The sequence below is a fragment of the Rhamphochromis sp. 'chilingali' genome (assembly GCF_963969265.1).
Source record: "Rhamphochromis sp. 'chilingali' genome assembly, chromosome: 15".
Taxonomy (NCBI): Eukaryota; Metazoa; Chordata; class Actinopteri; order Cichliformes; family Cichlidae; genus Rhamphochromis; species Rhamphochromis sp. 'chilingali'.
The window spans coordinates 18,826,519-18,847,529 of record NC_137942.1 but is presented as its reverse complement, the minus strand read 5'-3'; the positions used below and the strand labels follow the sequence as shown (position 1 = coordinate 18,847,529).

At 45.3% G+C, this 21,011-nt stretch overlaps 1 protein-coding gene and 1 long non-coding RNA gene across 2 annotated transcripts in view; one reads left to right on the top strand and one right to left on the bottom strand.

The window, feature by feature from the left end:
* The window catches only part of cacna1ia (calcium voltage-gated channel subunit alpha1 Ia), a 218,723-nt gene that overhangs the window by 41,783 nt on the left and 155,929 nt on the right, over positions 1 to 21,011 (top strand). The window contains exon 2 of the mRNA XM_080904516.1: positions 17,152 to 17,400. Within this exon, the coding sequence (XP_080760642.1) occupies positions 17,169 to 17,400 (232 nt within the window). The 5' untranslated portion in view covers positions 17,152 to 17,168. The remainder of the gene's footprint in view (positions 1 to 17,151; positions 17,401 to 21,011) is intronic.
* On the bottom strand, positions 3,334 to 3,737 carry LOC308412025. Its single transcript, XR_013974517.1, has 2 exons — positions 3,585 to 3,737; positions 3,334 to 3,499 (listed from the first exon to the last, which is right to left on the bottom strand). It is a non-coding gene; the product is annotated as an uncharacterized lncRNA (long non-coding RNA).

Genomic DNA, 21,011 nt, shown 5'->3' with positions numbered 1-21,011 from the left:
CGATTGTGATATTAGAAGATCTTGACTTCTTTTGTTCTGTCAGTTTAGGGTTTAAGGCGCCGTCTTTATTTTATAGGAAAAAATTGGCCATCTCACCAGCACTGATGTGAAGTCAAATACAAAACACATGCTGGGACCTTCTTATCTCTTCCCGGTTTCCCTCTGGAGAGGAGGCCAGCACTTGACACTTCATGGCCATTTTACGCTCAGCTCAGTTTGGCTCTCTTCTTCATTCAATTCCCTCTGTCGCTCTCTCGGTGGAGGGTCTCCACTCAAAATGCAAAGACATGGGCGAACAAGAAGGTTAGGGCATTTAAATGAAAGTCTCTCTCCCTCTCTCTATTCTGCCTAGTTTGGGGTTTTGTTTTTTTTGTTTTTTTTGTACTCCACTTGATGCCCTATCTGTCACGGTATGGCATGGCACACCGTGGAAGGAGTGGGGAAGGAGGACCCAGGCGCGGTGCTCTATGTACAAACAGTGTTTATTTACAGAGTGAAAACAACGTAACAATAAATCCCCGTGTTCTCCCAGACTCCCGTGTCGTGTCTCCCGTGAATAGTCCGTGTGCTTTCTGCTCCCGTGTCAGCACCCCCCGGTGCTCGCTGCTCTCCGTGCCTTCCACGCTCTTCCTGCGGGAAACAATAGCGCAGCTGTCAGGACACTCAGAAATGGCAGGCATACACTTTCTGACTAAACTTAGACAGGGTGACTAACGTGGAGTCTCATGCAATGATCCCGCGTCGGTGGGAGCTCCAAGACTCTCTTAAGTAGCTCCCCCGACGAGGCCTGATCAGCAGCAGGTGTGTGGCTTCGGGTGTGGCCAGTCCCCTTGCAGGGCCACACCCTCCAGGCCTGACGCCGCCTATAAACAAGTGCTCAGCCACCCACACATACATATACACAAGCACAGGGAAGGGGGAGCAACACCAAAATACACAACAATAATAATAATAATAATAATAATATAATACATGACTGCTCAGGGATCCTGGGTCGCCCAGTCCCAGGACCCTGACAGTACCCCCCCTCTAAGGGTCGGCTCCCGACGACCCCAAAACCAAAACAACCCAGGGCGGGCGGCTGGGGGAACCAGGACGGAGGGCCAGAACCAAAACAAGCAAAAACAACAAAACAACGAACCGACCCAGTCCACAGTCTCAGAGTCAGACCGCGCATCCCGCAGCGGTGCAAAAAGAAAACGAAAAGACGCCACAAACAGTCACAGGCGGCCCATCAACACAACAAGAGAGTTCAGGGGGCCTACCTCGAGCCCAACGGCGGCGACGTAGCAGCTCCGGCGGACGGCCCCGGGTCCGGCGGCAGCAGGAAAACAGTTCAGGGGGCCTGCCACGGGTCCGGTGGCGGCGGCGCTGCTCCTCTGGCGGCCAGCCATGGGTCCGGTGGCGGCAGAACGGTTCTGGTGGCCTGCCACGGGTCCGGTGGCGGCAGAACGGTTCTGGTGGCCTGCCACGGGTCCGGTGGCGGCGGCGCTGCTCCTCCGGCGGCCTGCCACGGGTCCGGTGGCGGTGGAACGGTTCCGGTGGCCTGCCACGGGTCCGGTGGCGGCGGCGCTGCCCCTCCAGCGGCCTGCCACGGGTCCGATGGCAACGTCGCTGCTCCGGTGAGCAACAGCGAGGCGTGGCAACAGGTCCATGACGCGCCGATCGCTGACGTGGACGCACCGGACGTGGACGGCGAGGAGGCCGCGCTAGACGTGGAGGTCCCTCCGGTCCGCTGACCTCCTCGGCCGGCAGCGAGAGCTCCTCCTCGGCCGGCAGCGAGAGCTCCTCCTCGGCCGGCAGCGAGAGCTCCTCCTCGGCCGGCAGCGAGAGCTCCTCCTCCGGCTCGCTGAGCTCCTCAGCTGGCAGAGCGGGCTCCTCCGGCTCGCCGAGCTCCTGCTCGGGCATGCCGAGCTCCTCCTGCTCGCTGAGCTCCTCAGCTGGCGGTGCGGGCTCCTCCGGCTCACTGAGCTCCTGCTCGGGCATGCTGAGCTCCTCCGGCTCGCTGAGCGCCTCAGCTGACGGTGCGGGCTCCTCCGGCTCACTGAGCTTCTGCTCGGGCATGCTGAGCTCCTCCGGCTCGCTGAGCGCCTCAGCTGACGGTGCGGGCTCCTCCGGCTCGCTGAGCTCCTGCTCGGGCATGCCGAGCTCCTCCTGCTCGCTGAGCTCCTCAGCTGGCGGTGCGGGCTCCTCCGGCTCACTGAGCTCCTGCTCGGGCATGCTGAGCTCCTCCGGCTCGCTGAGCGCCTCAGCTGACGGTGCGGGCTCCTCCGGCTCGCTGAGCTTCTGCTCGGGCATGCTGAGCTCCTCCGGCTCGCTGAGCGCCTCAGCTGACGGTGCGGGCTCCTCCGGCTCGCTGAGCTCCTGCTCGGGCATGCTGAGCTCCTGCTGCAGCTGGACGAAGTCTGAGGTTTCCCGAGCTTGCACTACCCCCCGGGCTTTACGCAGGGTGCAAAGGCAGGCGGAAACTCCCTTGAGCTGGCCGAGGTAGGGGTTTCCCTCCAGGATTGCCTCGATGGCGTTTAACCCCACCACTCCTGCCCTTGCGTTGGTGGTGTGAGTTACCCAGTCCATCAGGCGTTGGACGCGGGTGAGGTCGCTCTCTCCGGACAAGGCCGCTGGAGTGGGCAGTGGAATGGAGGCTGCTGCTGGTGGAGAAGATGGCTGAGCGTGTAATGTGGATGGTGAACAGGATGAAACGATAAGCGGTGAGGTAGATGTCGCGGGGGATGATTCAGCAGGTGACGGCTGGATCACTAGCCGGGCAATAGGCTGAGGTACAGCGACCAGCTGGGCCGCGGGCTGCGCTTTGGCTACCGGCTGGGCAGCTGACCGTATAAACATAGCCCCAGAGTAAACAGTTGAGGTGAGTGACGATGAATTGTCCATATGACTCACCACAGCCGGCTGTTGAGATGTCTGTGGATTTAGCTGCGGTGAGGAACGCTGGCGGCGCGAACGTCGTTTCCGTGTCGGCGTCGGGGCCGGCGTCTCAGGCAGTGAATCCACCAGCTGTCCGAGCTGGTGGGCAGCCTGAGGAGGAGAGTGGAGGTGGAGGGTGGAAAGTAGGAAGTCCAGGACCACCGCATTAAGGGAGTCCACCAGCCAGGGGAATTTAAAAAGCATCTCCTGCAGCCGCCTCTCCACTGCGCGACGCAAACCTTCCGCTGGCTTCTCCCACCACACCTCACATAGGTGGTACACTTCGTCCATAACTTCCCTCCTGAGCCTCTCCTCGGAGACCGCTGGGTCCATTAGAGGCGGGATCATTCTGTCACGGTATGGCATGGCACACCGTGGAAGGAGTGGGGAAGGAGGACCCAGGCGCGGTGCTCTATGTACAAACAGTGTTTATTTACAGAGTGAAAACAACGTAACAATAAATCCCCGTGTTCTCCCAGACTCCCGTGTCGTGTCTCCCGTGAATAGTCCGTGTGCTCTCTGCTCCCGTGTCAGCACCCCCCGGTGCTCGCTGCTCTCCGTGCCTTCCACGCTCTTCCTGCGGGAAACAATAGCGCAGCTGTCAGGACACTCAGAAATGGCAGGCATACACTTTCTGACTAAACTTAGACAGGGTGACTAACGTGGAGTCTCATGCAATGATCCCGCGTCGGTGGGAGCTCCAAGACTCTCTTAAGTAGCTCCCCCGACGAGGCCTGATCAGCAGCAGGTGTGTGGCTTCGGGTGTGGCCAGTCCCCTTGCAGGGCCACACCCTCCAGGCCTGACGCCGCCTATAAACAAGTGCTCAGCCACCCACACATACATATACACAAGCACAGGGAAGGGGGAGCAACACCAAAATACACAACAATAATAATAATAATAATATAATACATGACTGCTCAGGGATCCTGGGTCGCCCAGTCCCAGGACCCTGACACTATCTGTGTTTCATTTTCATCCATTTCACATTTTTTTCTCTCTTGCTGATCCCCTCTTTATATTCATGGCTCACCAGTGGCCAATTCGGCTTTTCTCTGCTCTTCCCGGCTCTCTTTTGCTGCTCTGCTCAGTCCTCACCTTCCTATCCTCCCTGTCTCCTCCAGCTTCCTGAAATCATCTCTCGGCTCACCCCTTTCCCTTGACGTGCACTCAAGTGGCGTCACAATTCTTTACCATTACGAGTGGGCTTTGCTTTATTTTTATGTACGTGGATGGGGGTTGGGGAGGGGGAGGGGGGTTTAGGCAAGCCACAAATGCTCCGAGAGCCATATTCAAATCTCATTTCACACTGCTGAGGGTGAAAAGACCTGACGCAGCACTCTGTGAGGGGAGACGGAAAAAAACAGGAGGAGAGGAAGGGAAAGAGAGGGTGAGAATGAGAGGAGTAGTGAGAGATGGGAAGGAAATGATGGTGAAGACAGCGCTGAAAGTGGAGGAGGAAAGCAAAGGGACGTGACGCGGGAGAGGAGGAGACTGATGCTGGCGAGGCGATACCTACAGTTTGGCAAAGGAAGCAAAAAAAGAAAAGAGGGAGTCAGGCAGTAGAGAATGAGTTCTCCTCAGACAATTCTAAAAAGGAAAGAAGAGGGTGAGATGATGAGAACTGGGTGAGAGAGTAGAAAATCATGAGAGAGGACGAGGGGTAAGACAAGTTTTGACAGTTTTCACTCCGTCAGCAAGTGCCACACTTTTGTCCCAATCACTTTTCCTGTTTCCACAGTGTCATCTCCATCCCTCACTCGCTCTTTTTCTTTTTTTTTTTGTCTCCAGGTGAAGCTCTTCCATCCTCTCCCACTTCCTCCCCTCTCACACAGTGTGCATGTTTATGCAAATGAGGTAATTAGGAAGCTGCTTGGCTTCATTCGAGCTCTAAGGTTTTTTTCGGATGAGGTGTGAAAAGCAAAAAAAGAAGAAAAAAGGGAGGAGAAATGGATGGATAAGAACACGCATCAGCGTTACACACCCCTATATCATTCCCTTTAAAGTGCTGCGTGTTTCTTTGTGCGTGTCCGTGTGTGTGCAGTTTAATATGCTTTCCCTTCTGCACAAGACACAGCAACAAATTCCCCGAAACACTTCGGCTCTCGTTCTCTTTTCCTTTCTCCAGCCCCGTGTGTCCTCCCCCCTCCTCCTCCTCCTCCTCCTCCCCACAGTCCTCAGTGCTCTCATCTCCTCTCATCTCCTCTCATCCTCTACCTTCTTCCTGTCACCCCTGCTTACAGCCTTCCCTCTTACTATGTTGTCTTTCTTTGTTTCTGTCCCTTCCGTCTCACTCGCCCAAGTCACCTCACCTCTGCGTTTTTCACCCGGCCGTGCAACTTTTTTTCTGTCATCTCCATTTTTTCTCCCCCTCCCCTCATAGCTCCCATTGTCTGTGCACGCAATCCTCTCTTGTGTGTTCATGTTCTTTCCCGATTCAATCTTTTCCTTACCCCTCCTCGTTGTCTGTAAATCCGGTTTTCACCGTCTCTAGCTTTCACCCATCTCTGCCTCTTGGTGCTTATTCTGTGCTCGTGTTGTATTTGTTCTACACGTCCCCTTCTCTGGCTTCACATCGAGCTGTAAACACAAACACAAATGCATGCAGAAATGCACGCACTGTACTCTGGGATAGACATATGTTTCATTGGTGAGGGAGGAAACATGAAAATTGAGATCATTTCTCCTCGGGGTTGATATCGGGGCTTAAGTCTGCCGTCTCTTTGTCTCGTTCGCTCTCTCTCACACCGACACGAAGTTGTACAGAAACACGCGCCCGTGCACGCGCACGTCACCTTGTGCCAGTTCTCCCTGAGTTTTTAAACTTTGGATGGCAGTTTCCTGTCAGGGCATAAAAGCAACGGGAAAGAGATTTCTAAAAGGAGAGGAAGAGACAGTGAGGAGACAAGGGGAGAAGAGATAAGGAGTGCTGACAGATGTTCAACTCGACGCTTTTTGCCCCGCAGAGGAGAAAAAGAGGAATGGATCTGTCGTTATTTCTCCTCCTCCATCACTTCCTCTTCCCCCAAAACTCTGTTCCTCTCCTCCCCTCCTTGTTTTCCCCCTTGTAGAAAGCCCACGTTAAACAGAATTTGACTTCATTGCTTTGATCTTAAGGCACTGAAGCTTTTAGGCAACTTTAAATAGCACACAACAAAACAGCACAGAATGGATTTTCAGCACCTCGCAGACAGCGCTGCAGATTTCATGCCAGCGTGCTGGTTAACAAGTAACTTTTAAGTCAGATCTCAGGTGAGGGAGGATGAAGGCGTCACAGTGACGCTAAAACACAAAACACGGCCTCAAATCCTCTCCTGTGCTTTAAATTAGAAAGATCATAGTTCTTTGGCCAATTAAGAAACACCTGTGACAATGATAGCCTCCACTGTCCTCATTACTGTTACTTACTACCTAGTTTGGCTGTGCGTGATGGTTTGTTTGTGTGGATGGCAAAGGCGAGAGGAATAGAGGACAAAGCCCATTATCTGACATAAGGCAGCATCTCAAACGCACACAGAAAAATATGCACAAACACACGTTCACACTGACAAACTGCACGCATATTATATGTGCACCTGCAGCTGTCCGGCAATCTGCCCCTAATGTGAATTGATTGTCTTCAGTCCCCCTGCCGCTGCAAAAACCCAGACCACTGCATGATATGGTTTGGAGCACACACAAACAGTCACTGAAGCTACCAGGCTACGAGTAGATGCTCTCACATGCCAGTAAATACGATTGACCGTTTGCTTTATCTGGCACGCCTATGAGTGTGAGCTCTCCCTGCCTCACACACAGGCAGCCGGAGGGAAACGTGTGTTATTTATCAGGGTGAAAGAATGACAGCAAGAACTCTAATAGTAAATCATTGGCAGCATTATTGGACCTCCTCTCCCTCGCCTGTATGGATTTGTGTTGGGAAACTGGAGGAGACTGTAATAAATCAGCCAATAACACACAAGAGAGTGTGCACAGAAATCTTTCCACAATGCACGGAGGCTAAAGCTCTTTACTTTACTTTACACATGCACACACATATAAGAATTTATAATAAATGCGCTGATAAGCTGGGCCGCGATAGGAGCTTTTCTTATGTGGATCAGTCACTGTGTTAGCTCTGTTTTCTGTCTTCTGCAGTCCTCTGCTTTTATCTTACAAACAGACAGATGGGATATGAAAAGATGGATGAAACTGCCATGACACCACCCATTCTTTGTGTGCAGTCCCACTTTAAAGCCTTGACTTTAACAGTTTGGGGTTTTTTTCTTTTCCTTTTTTTGGAGCCAAAAGTGACCATTTTTATAGATGAGAGGCTGACGAGGGATCAGTGCTAACAAGTGCATTGCATGGATGATTTTGTACAGTTAGAGACACTTGTTTATTTGTTATATAAATAAATAAATTGGCATTATATTCATTGTTTGTGTGGGACATACATAAAGTTTGGGATGTGAAACTGCCTTTGTGAACAAGAGAGCTGCATGTGGACCCAAACCCAATTGAAATGACAGTGCTTGTGCATTAAAGGGCAGCTTTGTTTGTGAATTGGAGAGTAAAAGAAAAGACAAATGAGCTGTGGTCACAAGGGATATGAGAAAAGACATGCAGAAATATGCAATTTCCATTAAATTGAACTAAAGCTAATACTAAATTGAAAAGCAAAGTCTAAATCAAACAGCAAATTTGATTTGACATTTTAAATTTCTGCTTAACAGAACTATTTCAGGTCTCCGGTTGACGTCTCCTCGCTCTGTGCAGCAAGCCATAATCCAGTTTCTATTGTTCCATTCTTTCTTTGCTTCTTTCTCATTCATTTCCCTGCCTGTCTAAACTCCTGCCACTGTCATTGCTCTTGAACTTTAACTTTCCCTCTAGTCTAAAAGCTGTTAACATGATGCTAATGCTAATATATTGAGCCCTTTCACACTGCAAGGTGTTGTTAGCGTTAGCTTGTCGTGGTGTTGGCAAGGATTTAATACAGCAGGGAACTCAGGATGACTTAAGTACTGAAAGATGCACTCAATACAGTCTATATACAGCAATAGTCTTGGCTGCCAGAGCTAATGCTGTTAAAACAGATTAAACTGATTGGGCCACTGATTCAGTGTAATCCACTGGCAGCCACTCTCTTAAGATGATTTCTGACAGGGGGCTCAGTATCCTCTTCATCATAGAATGAGAGAGACACAGTTGGAGACAGAAGTAAAGAAAGAGGTGGGGGTAGAAGAACATGGAGAATGAGAGCAAGAGAAAAAGGCAGAGAAGTGGATAAGAAGATGAGAGGAGGGGAAAAGGGGAGGGAGAGGATGCGGATTAAGACACTCAATTGGAAACTGGAAATTTAAAATTCCAAAAGGAAGAAGCTAGATTAAAGGAGAATCAAAGGCAATCTTTCATCCGTTCCTTAGATCAAAAAGTTAATTGCTGTGGAAACTAAAAACCATAGTTGAGAGAAAAGCCGCTAGTTCCTGCAGAAAAAACAAAGCTTGTTTTAGCGGGATTTTTATTTTCTGCCATAACAAGAGAAAAATGGACAATGCATTTGAACCCCAAGTCCCTCCCAAGTTCTTCTTCTCTGATGTTTGACTTTTTTGACTCATTTCTTTGCTCCACTTCATCATCTTTTGCACTGGGCAGAGATTGCTTGTAATTACTTGTGTGCCACAAGCAGCTGCAAACCATTTCATATGAAGTGAATTTATTTTGGGTGTCAGTCAGTTAGAAACATTTCATTCAATGCAGAAGCAAATGAGACAACAGCCAAACAGAAGGCATCTGATTCGGCTCTGCTGTAATAATGCACTCTGTTCATCTTTACGCTTCGGTGATAATGCGATCTTTTCACTGCTTATTTGTACTGTGTATTTACACTGTTGTTGAATTAAAACGGCTACTTGTTCAACTTTATTCTGAGAGTTTTTATTTCTTACCTGAACTAATCTGTAAACACTGAACTATTTCTTTTAAATGGACCAAATAAAGTGCCACCTTTGCACAGCATATGGTTATTAGGGGTGAATCTGCCCACCTTGCTGGTCTGTGATCCATAACAAATGTGTGGGCCATTCTGGCAATGCTGCAGAGTCAGGATAATGCTGCTGAAAGCAGAAGATGGTTTGACACCCATATGTCACTTACTAACTGAAATACCTTTAAGTGCCTGGCTGTGGCTGCAGGGGACAGCCCATTTCACTGCAGTAGTTGTGGATATTTTTGCTCATTTCAAGGTAAAAAAAAAAAAAATGGAATCAAAAAATCAAACTACCCAATTTGGCGCAAGCAGTGGTGTGACCTGCATAGGGATTGAGTCCCTTATATGAAGAACACACTGCTGTTTATGTCTTTATTTGTTCGTATGTATTTGTCTTGAAATGTGCTGCCTCTTGGCCAGGACTCCCTTGAAAAAGAGGTCTTTGATCTCAACGGGACATTCCTGGTTAAATAAAGGTTAAATAAAAAAAAATAAAAATAAAAATAAAAAATAAAAATTATGCAGATTAACCTTTTCTATCTTTTATGTCCCTCAATGTCCCTCCTCAGCTAGCCAATAAGAGCAGGTGAGGCCCATTGGCAGTAGTGTCGTCAGATGGGCTGCAAACTACATTTAAGACTGAAATAAATTAAACAGCCACTTCTTTTATCCAGCTCAAGTCAGTGCATTTAGATATGAACATGGGGTTCAGATGATCTGCTGAATTTAAAACTGGAAAAATAGGTTCTTCTGTACATGATGGTGTTTCTGATTTTGAGGTTTACAGCAGTTGCTCACAAACTCTTCTTTCCCATCTTTGATCCACCATAAGCCAGTGAAGGATTGTACAATTTGATAGTGGATTTCGAGAACTTGGCTTGAGTCTTCGAGTTTACTTTTTTTTTTTTTTGTTGAGGTTTGGTCATATTTTTCAATCTCCTAATAATTAAGCTAATAAAAGTTTGCATTCAAATTCACCATACGTTTGACGCAACGCTCTGATGTCACAGTCACTGATGTTGCCAGATACTAACTGTAATTAAAGACTAACAAACCACAGAGTTTCATGATTTACTGAAATCCCTGCATGCCTCCACATAACACAGTCACATGCAATGTGTTCTCTGCCTAGTTTACTTTCTTAGAATAAATAGATCTGTGTAATTTTGGGCAAAGGCACATTATTTTTTCTTTGTCTTTTTTTTTTTTTGGCTGTGAAGTTGCATTTCTATAATGAACATGGGCTTAAACTGCTGACCAAAAATATTGCCTTAATGGTGAAAGACTTAATTAATCACATTCAGACTGTGTCCTGTTTTCTACAAATGTAGCTGAACTATTTCACAGGCACTTCTCTTAGCCATTGCAGAATATTCCAGACTTTTACCTTCAAAATCTCAAAATCTCCTGGATCGCTGTCAAGGTTTTGTTTCATTGCCCATCTGCACTGTGAAGTGTTGTCCAGTCAACTTGCTGCATTTTGCTGAATCAGAGCAGACAGTGAATCTCTGCACACTTCAGAACTCACTGGGCTTCTTCTTCTCTCTTTTATATTGCCAGTAAACGCCAGTGATCCAGTGGCGTTGAAAGCCACACATATCCATGCATTATGATGCCTCCACCTTGTTTTACAGATGATGTTCTGTGGTTCAAATTAAAAGCTATTCTGAGGGTTCTCCATAATTCTTTTCCCCACAACATTTTCATACAGTTTGATCTTAGTTTAATTTCTCCATAGAATAACATTCCCTAACCGATTTGGCTGTGTTGGATAGTTTTTCTGGCAACGTCTAATCTGGCCTTCTGGTTCTTAGGGATGATAAATGACTTACTCCTTGAGTTGAACCTTGTGAATTTTCTCATGAAGCCTTCTCTGTATAGTAGATAATGAGAAGAAGAAATTTCCACACCTCTCTAGAACATTCTGTACTTGGCTGGATTTTCTGGAGGTTGGTTCTTTACCATGGAAAGCATCTTGAAAGCATCCACTACTCTTGCTTGTGTATATCCAGCCCTTGTCATTGTGCCAATCTCACCATTACTCAGAATGCACCACACATTTTTCTGGCCACTTCTAATAATTTAGCAGGTTAAGGATGGCCTGTTTCACTCGTTTTTAAACATGTGGGCTCATAGCAACAGCTTCCAAATGCAAATGCCACACCTGGAATCACTCTTAACCTGCCTAATTTAATAAGACAAAGTCAACTAATAGTTCGCATCTGTCCATTTAATGGCTTTTGACCATACAATTACATTTAAGCACTTAAAAATAAGCCACTGTGTGTAAAAATGGTTGATACTCCTCAACGGTTGATGCAGTGTTTGTCTTCAACCCCTGAAATTAAAGCTGAGAGCCTGCACTTTAAATTTGTGTTGATATTGTGATAAAAAATGAAAAAAAAATATCAGTGTCTAAAAGTATATGGACCTAACTATGAGTTCTTTCAGTTTCACCCTTAAAATCTTCCTGGATATTCTTTATTTCAATTTTATGACTTACTGTAATCATCTCACGACATTGTTAGTCTGCTATACTATTTTTTGTGCACGAAAACAAAAGAAGATTTTTGGAAGAAGTGTTTTTTTTCTTCTATATCCGCTTTTATATCCACAGCCACAGAGTTATCATCATACCTAACTTGTTTGGACCTATTTTGTAGTTCTGTGTACCCCATCTCTCGCCCCGTGACAGCTGGGAAAGGCTCGAGTTATCCACAAGTCAAAGAATTGGATAAGTCAAAGAAAATGGATGGATGGAAGGTGAAAGCATGGAGCCTAGCTGGTGTAAAATAAAACAATGGTTCAGAGAGGCAAAATTTACACTGAATGTTGACCTTAAACGGCAAGGCAGAGATTACTTTAAGCTGTCCTTTCAAGTTTGTCAAAACCAGTAAGGAGTGTGCAATAAAGTTGTTTAATCATACTCCAAAGTCCATTTGTGCTGACATATTTAAATGTTACAATGGTCCTAAAGTAGACATATTAGGGTTTACTTGGCGAGGTAAAAATGGAGAGTGGGAATTATGTTCCTCTCCATTATATGAGAGTCGCATTTATCACATTTTAGAAGGCAATTTTATGGTGCTGTCAAAAAGCCAGCCATCATATTCACTGCTGGCTCCCCTGTCAGTGACTGGTTTATAAATATATTAGACTCTCTCATTGGCTATATTGATAGTCTCAGTAACAAAATAATGTGTTGTTTTGATCACTCAGCAATATGTGTCAAAGCTGGTTTGTCTCAGGTCACTGAATGAAGCGCAGCCTTAACTGAAGCGACAAGGAGTGTGTGTGCGTGCGTGCGTGCGTGCGTGCGTGCGTGCGTGCGTGTGTGTGTGTGTGTGTGTGTGTGTGTGTGTGACTCTGTCTGTTGTGAGGGGGTGTGTATGGTTCTTGTGCAAGCCTAAGTTGTCTTCTCAAGGGATACTTGCCCTGCAGTGATTCTAATAGCATTAGCCACTGTCTGTGTTGCAATGGACCAATGGTGCATTATGTTTTACACACACACACACACACACACACACACACACACACACACACACACACACACACACACCTGGGACAGTACCGATCATCAGGGATCTGCCTCGTGTTTTCAATGCTCAGTGTTCTCATTTTTCAGCCCAGTCACACATGACTATGTGTACACTTGTGTGTGTGTGTGTGTGTTCTCAGCTGATAATATTGTGTCACCTCACCATGACACAGTGAGAGAATTTAAGTGCAGTTGAAATGGGGTGTTTCTTTAAGTAAGTGTGACACTCAGGCTGCTGCCTGAGAGGGCTTTGTCGGACCCAGATTGGTTACATACCCACAAATATAGATATAGCACACATCACGCACAACTCGGCTGTATTTTTGGTTTTAAAAAAAAATCCACGGTAACTTTCCAATCCAGCCTTTCTAACTTCTGAAACTCATAATGCAACATTACAGGGAGCCAATTTTTAATAACTTTCCCCTGTGGAAACTGAGGATTATGAGCCACAATGTGTCAGATATGCTATCAGTTCTTTTCCAGATCTCCTGATTTGGATTGTCTTCCACAGCAACACAGCTGGCATTAATCATTACACAGAGGGATGCAGTGCCTCACCTTTTACCTCCAAATGGCTCAATTATTGTTGCTGTTGTGTGAAAACATTCTTTTTCTTCAAAAATTGAAAATTCTGTAAATGTACTCAACAAATTTATGAGTTTACGAGTAGGGGAAGTAAAGATCTGAGCCGTAAGGAGAAGCTGTCAGTTTTCTGGTTTATCCTCACCTATGCCCACGAGCTGTAGGTGACCGAAAGAATAAGATTGTAGATACAAGGAGAGTCACCAGGATGTCTGAGTTCACCTGTAGAGACAGAGTGAGGAGCTTTATTTGTTCAGGAGGGCCCTAAAGGCTTGCAGCTCCTCTGTATCAAAAATGCAACTTGAGATGTCTACGAGGCATTTTGGACGACTCATAGGTGAAGTGTTTCGAGCGTGTCCATCCTGGAGGAGACCCTGAAGCAGACCCAAGTCACGCAGGAGAGAGTATTTCTCTCGACTAGGTTGGTAACACCTCAGTATCCCCCCAAGACAGCCAGAGGCGGTAGCTGGGGAGAGGGAGATCTCAGCAGCACTGTTTAGACTGCTGTCCTCTGAGAGCAGGATGCAGATAAGCTACAGTATAGTAATCGATATATATTTTACATCTACTGCTGTCATACAAGCTAAAACACGTTCATCAAGTAACACTGAGCTGATTTCACGCAGAAATAACAATTTATAATTTTACAATATACTGCATTTCCATCTTTAGTCTTAGTGTTTTACACCTATAGTTCATTTCCTCTGGTCTGAATCAGTTGATGAGTTTGTAAACATGTACAAACTCATCATGATTTGGTTTATTTTCACCCTGAGAAAAATCCAAGTGAACTCCAAGCAAACTAAAGTGTGTTGCTACAAATCATGTGAGAATGTTCAGTCCAGTCATTGGCCAGATGTATCTGGGGCGGGAGCTGCAAAAGCAAATACAGGAAGAAGGTGCTGTGTTCTGCACTACTGGAGAACACAGAGAATTTACAGTGATTTCACAGATTGCACATGTATAGTACCTTCCTGCATTGAGAATGCAAAGCATAAGTGGCTACGGGAGAGGTAGATGGTTAAGCTCGAGATCACACCATAAACAAACTGTCCTGTAGTTCATTTGGAGCCTTACTGAGGTCACCTCCTCCAAAGGGTCTCTGTGTGATTACAGTGTTCACACTGGCAAAAATGAACCATTTAAATGGACCGCAGGGGTGAAAACAACCCAAGACCACTGTGTCCATTGTTAACCATTTGACTCTCCTAAACAATCACATATTTTCCCAAATCTAATGTCACTCCACAGCACGCACAGGTACCAACATACTTTTTGCTGGGCTTTTAATAGTGGTAAAAACTGCATGTATACTCTATTTGTCGTTCAGCAGCCATGCCTCCGGGCTGCCTAGAAGGGGTATTGGCTAGTATAATATCCCTGTTGTGGTGCACAAATTCACAATGATGCTAATCGCAATTGTCGCTCTGTGTGTGTGTGTGTTTTAATTGAAAAACAGCTCTTTCATGTCACAGTTCAAGATGAGTCAGTTAATTTGGTGAACAGCTTCAAAGGCCTGGAGACGGGCAAAGGTCGCACAGCAGGATTCAAATGTCATATCGATGGATTTTAGTTGCAAAAACAGGCTCGATTACTGGTTTACATATCACGAATAAAAAATCCTTAACCAAAGATACCGGCCGAGTATAATGGAGAATTCAGACAACAAACTGTTGTTATTTTAAGCCTCAAATTCTTCATCTTCATCCATCTTTTTTGAGCTTATTCAGTGAGTCACTGAGAGATTTAGACTTTACTTCCATGCCTGGGGTATTTTTTAATCTAAGCAAGAAATAAAAACACAACCTTTCACAGCTTTCTACATTCAAACTGGCCGTTTGAAATCACTGCACTGAAGAGTGTGTTGCCTAAATAATCCACAATATGTTTTTGGGTTTTTTTACTGTTATTTTCCATCCAGCCTCTTCCTGTGTCTGTCTCAGACTGTCGCAGTGAGTGTGTGTGGGAGGGGGAAAGCAAGTTTTTCCATGGCTCATCACAGCCTTTAGCTCATAGTGCGGCTAAATGGGTGACTGTATATCCGTTACCCCAATTAAGGGTGTTAATGTGCGAGAGCGTGTATGTTGAGAACGTGTGAATGTGTCTCTGTGTGGATGTGTCAGTGCGAAACATCAGTCAGGGCCTTGTGCGTGGTCTCTCTCTCTCCGTCGCTCCGTCTCTCTCAGCATCTCCGTGTCACACACATTCATCAATCATCATCATTATGCACGAAAAAACACAACAACACAGAGGAAGCTTGCCCAGCATGGAGGGGTGTTTTGAAAGAGAGAATCACAGCAAATGAGTAGGAGTGATATTATGGTGCAGAGAAGTTAGATAAAACAATTTTGTGATTTGTTTTTTTTCACTGTCGTTACCACACACACACACACACACACACACACACACACACACACACACACACACACACACACACACACGAACACTCTCCTTCCAACCGTTTCTGCAAAGCTGTCTCCTACTTAATTGTACTCGCCGGTAATAGCTGCAGGGTCTCCCTAAGAAGCTTTGTCATGGGAAATAAAACACAACAGAGTAAGAATAAACTTCCTTCCGCCACAGGAAGCAGCTGTTGCCATGGTAAAGCTTATTTAAAACAGACAAGTTACAGTCCGGTTAGAGAGACAGCATGTGCAGTAAACAGATATAGAGATATGCAAACATTCAAGTTGGTGACTTTTCCCTTTTTCGCTTTCTCTACCTGATTTAACATCTTCCGAGGATTATCTCCGGAGCTGTCAGATATACCGGCCCCTAAATCACCGCTGTCCTATTTTCTCTCCTTGTAATGAATAGCCCTTAATATCATTACCCTATAAAAACAAAGTCTTTTCTCCCACTGGCTCTTAATCCCTCTATAGGATTTAGGGCAAACAAACACATTTACTGATCCATGCATGCATGGAAATGACGGAAATCACGCCCACGTATACATGCTCGTAGTTATCTGCTCGTGTTTGTAGCTTGAACGTGAGGTAAATTTCGCCTTGGTGATACTACACAGAAAAGTGATCATACATTTTTAAAGTGGCAATAAAACAAAAAACCTGTCCACACCACACAAAACTTCCTCTTGTTGCTTTTCAGTTTCTGTCACTTCCACCTCTTTGCTTTTATATCCGAAACCAGTTTAAAAACCTTTCAACAATGAGATCTTGTCCGTGTGTGTGTGAGAGAGAGAGAGGGAGAGACAGTGTGAGTGGGCATGTGTGAAAGACTGTGCATATGTCCAGCTCTGCACATGTCCAGCCTTCTCTTGGCTCCTTGCCTCTTGCTGGCTGCCTCCTTTGGCTGCCAGTTAAAAGCAAGAGCACTACCAAGTCCGGCATGTTATCATGCATTCACTTAGGCTCCGGCTGCTACCGGCCAATGGAGGAAGCCAAAAGAACAAAGTTTCTGTCATTCTGTCTTTCTTTGCGCTTTTTACTTCTAATATTATCCCTCCTTTGGCTTTGAATACCCAATCAAACACAAACACTTCCTAGCCAGAAGTAACTCACGACAGCAGCCAGCACTCCAGCCAGCCTCGTGTATTATTGTGCAACGTGTAAAAACGCTTCAATATGCAGGCGTGTGTGTAGCATTGCACTGTTGTGTGCCTGTGTGTATGTTCTTTTTTGTGCACTATACCCACAGATAAATGTGATTTCCTTCATGAGTTAAGTGGTAGGTGGAGGAAAGGCATTTCCTTTCCCACAACGCTGTGATGGAGCTAAATGAATCGTCAGTGAATGCACAATGAATGTTGACACTGACTTACGCGTCGCTGTTGTATCCTGCCATGTGTGTGTTGGACAGCAAAGGGTGATTCTTATCATTAAGGAATCCATCGTCTTATGTAGACAAGTGAGTTTATGATAAGAGCATTTGGTTTCATTGGCGGTAGAGACAGCCGGAGAGTAACGGGCCTTTGGGGCTAAAACAATCATTAAATGTCTGTGAGTTGATACTATGATGGTCTGTGGCAGAGTATGTGTATCCCCAGGACTCTCCTTTCAAGCTGAATAATTCAGTTAACATGTACAATATTAACAAGTTTAACATTTCACAATTTTACCTTATCAAAGTCATTTTGCTTCTGTAATCCATGTGTCAATTTCCTCTGTGTTTCAGATCCCAGCTGGCTTGCCATGACGAGCGAGGAGTGTCCTGTGCCGCTGGGGAGCATTTCCTCCGCAGGGCCAGGGCAGAATGAGGAATACAGCTCGGCGCAGGCTGATGACATCATTGAGGAAATGGGCCCAGGTGACGATGTCAGCATCGGCAGTGACCTGAGCACTCTCGTGGTGCCCTTCCCAGAGCTAGCGCCCGTGGTCTTCTTCTGCCTCAAGCAGACCACCTGTCCTCGCAACTGGTGCATCCGTATGGTCTCCAGCCCATATCCTTTGGTTCACTGATGGGATGGATCAAGTTTGACCTTAAAGATAACCTGTAATCTTCATCAAGCTACATTTAATCATCAGTCATAGCCAAGTGCATTTGTAGTCATGCTTTTTTCTTTAAATCATCCCCATCTTACTTTACCTCATTTTTCACCCAGCTATCAGTCTTTTTCAACCCTTCACCTTTTTCTATTTGCCTGTTCAGCTGCAGCATTTTTCTGCCCGTTCATCATCCCCCTTCAGCAGGGTCATAGTTTGAGTTCTTTCTGCTTTCTCAAGTCTCTCCTTCATGTTTGTTTGAGACATCATCATCCATCTTGACACTGACCTCTTTACCCCAACCCATCAACCCTCACTGCTTTATCTTGTGGATTTCGTCAGAATCGTCTCAAAGTAAGTGTGTTTGCACTGCTTTGCAGTGTGTGTGTGTGTGTGTGTGTGTGTGTGTGTGTGTGTAGGTGGAATAGATTATAGTACAATTTACTGTCACCAGTCACAGTGCAAGACCTGCTGTTTTGCTCAGTTGAGCAGTGATGATCTGTCATTGTCATGTGTAAGAAGCAGAGGAACCTTTATGCTTTTTCAGAACACCTTTTGCTCCCAGCTGTAAGCCAATAGTATTATTTTAAAGATATTAATTACTTTAAATGTTTCATAGCACATTGTTGAGCACAGGGTAATCTGCTGACAAGCTAGTTTCCTTTACACTGTTTTTAATCATCTCTTGAGTGTTCCTCGCAAACGTAAACTAACACAACCAAATAATCTATATGTTGAGTCTATTTTCCACTGAGATATAATATTCAACTCCGTTTTTCTTTATTAAACTATACTTTGATGGGACATGGGAAGGATGTTTGCCTGTGATGATTTTGGCTTCTTAAAGTTGACAGAGAGCTCCTGTTGGATGGATCCCTCTCTTTCTCCTGGACTATGCTTTATTTTGCTTGAATTATGTTTGATATAATCCGAGTTTCCCCCCAGAACTTTAGCTTCTATCCACAATTACAATAAAAGGCTGAGTAGAATTTTAGAAATGACGTTTTCTATGCATTTATACATATATTCATGCATTTTAACGTTTTTGAAAGTTGTTATTCAGACGAGTTTGATTTATTGAGATTTTTTGAATGGCAGGATAGACATGACCCTGGCATACCACAGTGACAAACTGATTTTGATTAATCATGAAATGTAGTCAAATGTAGAAAAAGCCTGTTAAATGCCCTGTAATATTCAGTCTTCACTGCCCATGCATGTGCAGCAGGCTGGTGAGGGGGAACTAAAACCATACAGTAAAATGTCTGTATTACACGCAAACAAATGTGCAGCCAGAAAATCAGAACGACAGAGGGAAAGTGCAAGCAGTCAGACAGACAAAACTGGACAGCGAGAATTTCTGTTTGCCTGTCAGACTCTGTCTTTGATGTTTAAGGAAGAAAAAAAAAATCAGAAGGATTTTACAGTGCTAGCTTGCTAATGCCTGTGCTCTGCTACACACAGTTGGCTCCAACACGGGGGTACAAACACCGCCTGTGCATACACGTGTACTGCAAAAACACACAACCAATTGGTGATTGTGTTGCTTGACACCTATAGTGGCTCAGACTGTAAGCATGTCAAAACAGTGTGTCTGGGAGAGCAGGTAATGGCTGTTATTGCTGTAGTTGAGGTGATTTTCTTCTGGCTGATTCAGCTTGAGGGACTAGAAGACGCATAAACACACTTCAGTTGCCATGGTGGGTTACTTTTACCTTTAGTGCAACCAGGTTAGTAAGGATTAAAGCTTCCTAAAGAATATATCTGAGTGGCCCTGTTTATGTGTGTGTGTTTGTGTGTGTGTGGGATGGCTATGCAAGCACAAGCCTAGTGCCTTTCTTGTGTAGGAATAAGAGGATGTGCATGTAACTGCAGTGTGTGTGGGACTTCAGCTGGAGCAGAAGTTTGATGTTTGGTGCACTGGAACAATGATTTGTACCCGTTTGAATGCGTGTATTGATCGCGCTGAAGTAGTCGGTGCTGTATATAGAGAGGTGTGTTGGATCGCCTGTGTCGACTACATATGAGCCCGGGGCATTTTTGTTTGTTTCAAAGACATTGAAAAAAAATGCCACTGTGATAGGATTATAAGTTAAGCCCCATTTCACTTCATCAAACAGTGTTTTGCTTTTGCTCAGTGTAGTGTGTCTGAAGTAAATTTTGTCTAGATGTGAGTGAAGGGGGGGGGGGGCAATAAATGGTTGTTTCACCAACTCTTTGCCAATCAATAACTCTGTCCACCGCTCAGTCGCTGTGAGAGGCCTTTGGTGACACACACACATGCACACACTTACAGTACAGTGACGCTCTCCCACGCTCGCCTGCAGCAGAGTACCTGGAGCACCTCTCTATATTGCACACCACACACTTCCTCTCCCCCTGTGTTGCTCTTGATTGTTTTCAAAATCCTTTTACTAATCTTATCTCTTTCCCAATTTTCAAATATGTTAATGCTGACATTTGAAATGATTATGAGATGAATTTAAGTTTCTTACTATAAAGTTTAGCTGCCAGTTTTTCTCTCCTAATTTTCTCTTTTCTTTCGTCATCGCGGATCTCTCCCTCTTTCTCTCTGTCTTTCTCCCGCTTTGCTGATCTTCTTCCCTGTCACTGCTCTTACGCCACCTCTGCCATCACACTCCTCGACTTTGCTCCTCCACTCACTCCTCGTAACACGTATTTGCACAGCTACAGTATATGTGTTGTGTCCGTTCTCGCTGACTTGTACACTGTGTAACATCTGCCCTGCAGGCAATTTTTTCCAGTTTCTTGTATAATTAGTTTGACATTTTTTTTTCTTATTTTCAATAATAGGGCCTCCGCTGTGCTGTGTCGCTTTATACTGACTCAGAGATACATTCCTGCAGCTGTTATTTCGAGACTGATGGCATCCAAGCATTATACGTCATGTAAAAAACATAACACTACCTCAGATGAACAACAACTCATGACATATTACACCATATCATTATTTAGTTAGCACAAATGCCGAAACATTGTGTAAGAATACTAAGTGTACCCCATGATTTAGTAGCTGGTAGAACCACTTTTATCACCAACAAGTTAAACTGATCATTTTCTATATGACTTCTAAGTTCTGTATGATGAGGTGAAGCAATTTTGCACTGCTCTTCTTCATAGTGTTGCTTCAACTGATTGAGGTTTCATTTGTGAACAGCTCTTATCTCAGCATTTCAGTCGGGCTGAGGTCTGGGCTTTGATTTCGATCACTGCAGCACCTTGATTGTTTCTTTTTCAGCCATTCTGCCTTGCTTGGGATCATTGTCCTGTTAGCTTTAGATAGCAACTTCTTTAGAATCATTTCCGATCTCTTTCCTCCTTGGCTTTGTGTGGACACACCGTAATGCTACAGACAAATTGCTGAAACTCTTTAATCGAATGCATTTCATTAGCAGCACCTGGGTGTTACCTACACTTTTTATTCTCAGAGAAGAAGTAAGGCTTTACTTAGTTTTTCACAGGACTGCATAGAAACCTGAGACTCCACAGCCATGGGCTTTCACGCACTGACAGATACAAGCAGCGGCAAAT